This window comes from Sminthopsis crassicaudata, chromosome 2 (assembly GCF_048593235.1).
Source record: "Sminthopsis crassicaudata isolate SCR6 chromosome 2, ASM4859323v1, whole genome shotgun sequence".
In the NCBI taxonomy this organism is placed as follows: Eukaryota; Metazoa; Chordata; class Mammalia; order Dasyuromorphia; family Dasyuridae; genus Sminthopsis; species Sminthopsis crassicaudata.
The window spans coordinates 431,674,613-431,682,633 of NC_133618.1; the positions used below are offsets into that span (position 1 = coordinate 431,674,613).

General features: G+C 37.3%; 1 protein-coding gene across 1 annotated transcript; it reads right to left on the bottom strand.

Annotated features, from left to right (window-relative positions):
• Positions 1-3,443: 3,443 nt before the first annotated feature.
• On the bottom strand, positions 3,444-7,531 carry LOC141557057 (ovomucoid-like). The gene is made up of 4 exons (XM_074292150.1): positions 7,376-7,531; positions 6,733-6,758; positions 5,811-5,938; positions 3,444-3,654 (listed from the first exon to the last, which is right to left on the bottom strand). Exons 1-4 carry the CDS (start codon positions 7,422-7,424, stop codon positions 3,609-3,611), a joined length of 249 nt encoding a protein of 82 aa, XP_074148251.1. The 5' UTR covers positions 7,425-7,531; the 3' UTR covers positions 3,444-3,608.
• Between the last annotated feature and the right edge of the window lie 490 nt (positions 7,532-8,021).

The following is an 8,021-nucleotide window of genomic DNA, read 5'->3' on the forward strand; positions in this document are numbered from 1 at the left end:
TTCATTTACCTTTCTTAAATCAGTCAACATCCTCCATTTTCCAGATTTCTTTTTTACAACAAATACTGGGGAATTCCAAGGACTTAGAGAAGGTTGTAAGTGTCCTTGGTCAAGTTGTTCCTGTACTATGTCTAGTAAGGCCTGAATTTTATCACTACCTAAGGGCAACTGTTCTATCCACACTGGTGTATCAGTTTTCCATTGAATAGGAACAGTGAAAGTGGTGGCAGGCCTTCAACAGCAGCCCTGCTTAAAAAACCAAAGTACTCATTTTTAACCCTTATTGTTGTAAAATGTCTCTCCCCCATAGATTGATGGGGATTTTTTCAACTATAAAAGGAGTAAAAACTCCTGTTTCACCTTCAAATATCCATCTTAAAGGGGTAGCACTAACTTCAGCTGCTAGTGATCCTCCTACCCCAGACATGTAGATGTCTGCCTTAGTCTTTGGCCAGTGACTGAGCCAGTTGGCACCTCTAATGACTGTGCAATCTGCACCTGTGTCCACCAGTCCTTCTAATGGTATGCCATTTATATAGATGGTGAGCATAAGTCGGTCAGCTGTCACAGCTGCTGTCCAGTATATTCCTGGGTTTTTCTGCTTGGAGTCAGAACTTGGGTGACAGTCACCAGATTGCTTATTAGGAGTCTGTATCAATAAACCCGATGCTACTACTTCCACTGGTTGATAAGTCACACATTGTCTACCTGTGTTAGTGACTGGGATATTATCTACACATTCCCCAGTTTCCCACATCAGTGTATGAATGAACACTGTATTGTAAGTACTCTCAGTAGGTGAAATGGTCAAGCCAACTGTGCCTGGAGGCAAGGGATCCATAGGCTGGAGAGGAACAGATTTCACCTCTCCAGGGGGTATCTCAGTTGTTCCAGCTACATACAACTCTATCCTCCCTAATTGTAGTCCCTTTCTCCCATCAGATGGCTTCCTGGCTGATTGGTCATGTCTGGGTATTGGACTTGGAGGCACTCTCTGGGTGTGGCATCGGCTGCCATCCTGCCCCAAGTGTTTTTTGCCTGGGGCCCTGGAGCTGGGCCCCTCATCCAGTTTCCCTGAATCAGTCTATACTCTGATGCCCAATGGAGTCCTCTGATGCATTTTGGACATGGGGTTTTGGGTCTTGTTCTCCCAGCCTGTTTTCTCACTCTGTCTCTAAGCCAACATTGAGCTTTCAGATGGCCTACTTTACTGTATTGAAAACATTGACGAGTCTCTCTGGAAGTCCTTTGCCAAAAGGGACCCTGTCTTCCCATGTTGGGATCTTGGGAAGTCTGCACCATAGCCAGGCTATAAAAGGTATTTGTGCCCACTGTGGCACAGCATCTTATGATCTCCTCTATAGGAGCATCCCTATTTAGTCCTAGTATAATCCTTCTACAAACTTTATTGGCATTTTCTCTAGCAAGTTGCCTCACCAAAGTGTCTGTTACTTCATTTTCACCATTAGTCCGTGTGACAGCTGTCTGCAACCGTGCCAAAAAATCAGCAAAGGGTTCATTTGGTCCTTGTACAATTTTTGTGTAGGTCTCACCCTTGTAGTTTTTACTGGGGAGAGAAGCCCATGCTTTGATAGCAACAGCAGCAATTTGCTCAAATGCTGTTGTGGAGTAATTAATCTGTACTGAAGGGTCTGCATAAGAACCTACACCTGTTGTAGGTCACAGGTGATTGAAGTAATAATGCCACTTTGACTATTTTGTTGGGCTTAAATCCTACAGAGCTCACTATATTCAGAAAACCACAATAAGTTTTGTCCAGGTTCTAAGCACAACTTTGCGATGATTTTCCAGTCAGGGGTTAAAGTTTCATAAGCCAAAATGTGTATTAACATCTTAAAATAATTTGATGTAGCCCCAAAGAGAGTGCAAGCTTTTTTCAGGTCTTTCAGGACATCCATATTAAAAGGAGCATATCTTCTACTCTCTTGACCTGCAGAATTATGCTGTTGAATCACGGGAAAAATTTGAAGTTTGAAATCATTATCTATTTCTTTTCCATTTTTGATAGCTTCAATAAGCCCTTTCTGTAATCTAGTTATGGGGGTTGGTGATTGCTGGGGGGAGGTGCCGATGATATCACCGCCCCTCCCACTATTCCTCCTCCCTCCGTCCCTGAAGGTGGAGTTGATGTGGGCTGATCAATAATCTGCTCTGTAGGAGGGGTTGAAATTTCTTCAGGGTAATAAGAGTCAACATACCCTACTTCCTCATTCAAATCCCCTTGCCCTCTGGCAAGGCCTTGAGTTTGCTTATTTTCTATCTTTTGTTCCTCACCTTTCTCCTCTGTTCACTTTTCCTTCTCCTATAACTTGCCCCATAGCTTAAGTCTAATTGAATCACATTGTATAGATAAAATACCTCTGTGATAATTGAAAAAGGCCCTTTTTTTTTTGGGTAAAATTCTTTCATTTCAAGTCCCACTAGCTTCCAGTTAACTATGCTTAGTTTTTCTTCCATTAAGAACCAAGGGGACGTGAGTTTCAATGAGTCTAATAGACTATCCATTTGTGGGCTGGTTACAAGTAAACTTTTCTCATCAATTATCTTAATTATATCCTCTATAGGATTACTACTAGGGGAGGCTGGAGCAAGAGCAAGAGCAGGGGCTGTATCTGGGTCAGCTGAGGCCATGGGAATGTTTTTAGCTAACACCTGCCCCATCTCAGCTACTAGAGATTGCTGGTTTAGTACTTAACAAGGTAAGTTCCTTATTTCTATCAGAATACTCACCTAATCTCCTGGTCACCTGAAGACTTCAGTGGAAGTAGGGTGGAGGCCCCACGCTTGGACGCCAAAATGCTGCAACTCTGTCTTCCCAGGAATCAGCTGGAGTCAGGATCACTAAATGTCTTTATTCTTGATCTTTTACAGTCAAGTTCAGGGGGTTAGGCCTAGCTGCCTCACACACACCTTCCTCCCTCAAACGCCAGGAGAGATTGAGTCAGCTTCTTCTTCTCACTTCCACTTCCTCTTCCTCTTCCTACTCCTCCCACACATGTCACTCCCCCCTCTTTGTCCCACCAATCAAGTCAACACAGAACAGATGGGGAGGGTCAACCTTCAAACAAGTTAATAGGGAACTGTCCAATTGGCAATTAGTCTCACATACTTCATTATCCAATGCATTGCTCAGTTCTAGCCCTTTACAAATCAAGGTGAAATTTTCTCTCCAAAGCATGCCACCTTCCCATTTTCCACATACAAACTTCAGTTTGTCTTTGCTTTTTCCTTTGGATCAAACCAGGAAAAACTCCAATTCTTTAATAGTGTTGAGGTCAGTGAACATGTTCTGTCTCCCCAATCCCAATACCAAGTCTTGTATACATGAAATATTCCTTATTACAATCCTTTATGACATGTGATACCTTGCAACTCTTTAGTTCTCCATTTAAATTTCCTACTAACAAAATTCAAACAAAAAGTTCGATGAACTTATCTTTATTCTACAAGCAAGCAACAATATCAATCAAGGTTGAAAATCTAATTTTCTGAATTCTGAAGAAGCAAAATCTTCTGGAATTAGATGTATTTTGCATTGTTTTAATGGGAGTGAAATGCACTGTGGGGCATTTCCGAACTGATGTAATTTAACAGTTCCCCATATGTACAAATTTGATGTTGTCATCACTCTGTCTGTGGAATGAGAACAGAAAATTGAAGTGAGGATTAGTAATATGCAAGCCTATTTTCTGTTATTAAATTTTAGAAGGCTTATGGACAGTTTGGGGGTTATGCTGAGCTTCCTGTCACAGGCAGTGTTTAACAAGAAAATGACCACTGGGAGATGATGTTGCAGAATAGATTCATACACTGGATAAAAGCAGGATCTCTGATATTCCTTCTTCCACTGAGATTCCATGTTTATGTGATATTATGTTCCTGTTATTCTATAAACTTCTTCATAAAACATTGTTTCTTTATTTAAAAACTTAATTCTAATTGAAAAAACCCAACATTTTCTCTCCACTCAATTTCTCTCCATTCCCTGATTTTCTCTCTAGCAATAGAGCAACCACTCATAACAATTTAGCATAGGAGTGAAAGGAACAACAACAACCAAGAAGAACAACAAAATTCCAAAGAAATGAACCCATTGGCCATATTTCAAAATACACTTCTCATTTCTTACTGGTAAGCCCAGGAAAACTCTGTTGGGAGAGAGCACATATAAGCCTTCTAATGTCTTATCTTCTTTATATTAAGATGACCATAGCTGATGGTTGTTTATCAATCAATGTCAGATCTTTGCTTCTTTCCATTTCATATTACTATAATTTTCTGAATTTTTTATAATGAAGCAGATATCAATTTCTTCTTGTTTCAAAGAATTGCTGTGTCCAAAGAAAATTCACCTCCCTGAAGATAGCATTTTTTCCATGAGCCATTAAAGTAGACAGATCTCCAAATGGAAAATCTGTTATTGTCCTCAGTGAGGAAGCCTTTTTGCATTTGCTAAGACCTGACCAGTTGCATACACCTGGGACAACCTCTGAGAATCTAGAGGTATGCAGACATATTGAAATTTAAAATAGTTAGTAGTCAAAATGAGACCGATCTTTTGAAGGAGGTATGATGGACAGAGTTATAAATATGAGGAAGAAACATATATATATATATATATATATATATATATATATATATATGTATGTATGTATATATACTTCATGTCAACCATATATGTATGTGCCGCTCTTTAATTTTTGAATTGGTAAATAGAATGAATCATGGGTGTGAAGAAGAAGGTATGCATAAAAAAGGTCAAAATCTCTCACTGCCTCCACAGTCATTTCTAGTCATCATTTGAATTGATAAATAGAATGAATCATAAGCGTGGAAGAGAGGATATATTAACAACTATATAGACACTTAAGGAGAAATAGAGATATAGCATATCAGAACTTAAAAGCTTCATGGAATCCTGTGTTCTTATAGATTAAAAATGAATATTGGGTATTTGAGTGAGTTGTCCAAAGGTAGTCAACTATTCATAAATTTATAAATACTTTGATTGTTCTGGAAAAAATTGTTAACATGATTGTTGACTCTGAAAGAAATATACTGACCATCCTGTTTAACTACTTTTATAATCTAATTTTATACATATGTGGATCAACTATGGAAGCATTTAATTAATTCTTCATATGGAAACAGAGACCCAAAGAGTTTAAGGGATTCGTTCATTTTGAGCCATACTGATAGATCTGTCACAGTGTCATGGTAGTAGCACTATGTTCAAATCCTGGCTTTGCCTTTACTTTCTTTATATATTTTTATACTTTTTGTTGTTAAAAAAAAAGATAGTAATTTATTGGTATGTATAATAAGCATAAAATTAAAATTAAAGTTTAAACAAAACATCCTTTTATCACTATATATTTGATACCACTTGACATCAAATTCATAAGATAGACTCATTTCTTAATGTATAAGAAATTTTATCAGTTTAGATATTAAGCATACATTTAACAAAAATCTATGCTTTTTTGATATTTCTTTCTCTATCTTGAAGCCTTAGTTTCCTTATCTATAAAATGGGTATAGCAGTACAACCAGATGAAGGGAAGGGTAATGGAGAGTGTAAGTGTAGAAGAGACGAATGTGAATCACAAGGCTAGGAGAACCAGTGCTACATTCCAATCTACTAGAATAATTTTTCTCATTCCCCACTCTTATCTATCATTCAAGAATATGTTTTCTTTTTCTTAACCACTAAATGCTTGACCATCACAATTCCTAACTGAGTTACAACCTATTAATTCTCTTCTTTTCCATTTAATGTCACTACTTACTTAACAGCATGGCAGAAAGCACATTTATTGCCATATGTTACACCGTCAGAAGCACATATTGGTATTAACTCCATAGTACATATTTGAGACTTTCCTGGTGGCAGTTTTTCATATCCACTGCAATCAATCTGAAAAATCAATAATATACATGATCCTTCTTGAATCATAGGATTTTTGCAAACTCAAGTACACAAATCTGGCAATGCTTAGGTCTCTGGGTTTGAAAAGGAAAATGGTCAGGAAAATTGGGCTTACCATCTTCACACATAACCTCTGAGACCAATTACCCACCCTCTACCAACTTCTTCTATATTTCATAGCCATGGAAAGATAAGGAGCTATGTTCTCCAGAGTTGTAATCTTCCTTGGTGCAGACAATTATTGAATATGTAGACTATGCATAGCAAGAAGGAGCATGACAGAAAAGATAGCCAGTCTGCTTTGGAAAAGGGAAGAACTTAGTCCTAGTCCTGCCTTTTTTTATACTGGTTGTATGATCATGTTGACAAGTATCTTAACAACTCTTGTGATTCTGACGGCCCTCAACATTTATAAATTATAGCCAAGTTGCTGATCTATGTAGGTAGAGGATCTTTCTATACTAAAAGCCCCTATAACATTGTTTTTAGATTCATGACCTGGAGCTTTATCTATCCTATCTGGATATCCCCTTGGCTGCTAGCCCTTGTGGACTTGGTTTGTATTTATTCAGAACATGACTTTATTATTTACATTTGGAAAAAAGCCTATTGGATGCTGAATCAGAATGCCATTTGGCAATAAGTCTTCATATCTAATAAATTTTGCACTGGTTTTCCTTCAAAATAATTCATTGAAATTTGGGATCACATTTATTTAAATTACTATATTATTACAAGATGGGAAAGTAATACTAAAAGTTTTGGAATTGAGAGACACTTACTGGTATTTCTGCAACTGACTCCACATCTGGAATAGAAATAAAGAAGTAGTCAAATAAGGAGAAACCAACATGGTCTAAATTATCCCACAGTGCTCCCCTTATGCTCTCTTAGTCTTAGGAAACTTTTTCTTTTAATGTGACAGAAAGTTCCATTCAATGTAATGAAAGAAAATATCCTCTCTTCTTTCAACATGCCTCAAGTTCTGTCTCTTTAAAATGAAGTGAATAAAATCACTTCTGAAGATGCTTTCAAATTTAAAATTCCGTGTTCTAGGATCTTTTCTATTCTAACAGATTGAATTCTGTCTTTGATATTAACTTCAGAATTCTATTTCATCTCTAAAAGTACATTTATCTATCATTTCTTTCAGGATCAACATTTTATAATGTATGCGTCTTCCTTCATAATTTTGTTTGTTCCAAGATCCCTTCAAGCCTTTTTAATACCTGTACTGTCTCCTGAGTTGTCTCTTAGGCTTGACATGCCATGGAGAAATATAAATGTGTTTCTTTTAAAGCTCTTATACTGAACAGGAAGCCTGCCCACCTCTCAGATATTTTTATCCAGGGACTCTCTGTGTCAGTCATGGTAAGGGGACCACTAACATCAGGTATAAGCCTAGTTCAGGAAAGAGATACTCACTTAACATGCTCATCACTGTCAGCATTAGGAATATAGCTACTGCCTTCATGGTGTAGATTCCACTCCCAGCCAAGTGGAGTGAAGGGAATCAAAGTGAGCTGCTGTTCTGTGCTTGCCTTCTGTGGGACCAGCATTATATATAGGCAAGAATGCACCTTGATTGTGAAATCAGCCTGGATAAATGCAGGCCGTTGGAAACAAATATTGAATCATTTGCATATGAAAAATTTGGCTTTAGAGATAAGCACCAGAAATGAAGGGCATTTACTAAACTCCTGGGTCCTATTACAGCTAATCTTTTTCTATTCTGATTTCTCACACACATGAAATCAGTAGACTTTCCTTTTGTAGTAATAGCTTATAGTGATATAGTATCCTATGTTTTGTAAAGTACTTTATGAGATTTACATCATATCATCCCTCACAATGCACTGAGATAGTAATTAAAAATATTTTATTAAAAAAAGAATAAGAAAAAAAGAAAAACAAAAAAGGAATATAAAACAAAAGAGAACATTGTCATGTGCCCAGAAGAACAACAAGGAGGATTCAAAATATATAACAACAAATTACTAATTCAAGAAAAAAAATGTATATACATATATATATACACCCATACACACCCTCAGACACCCACATACATATT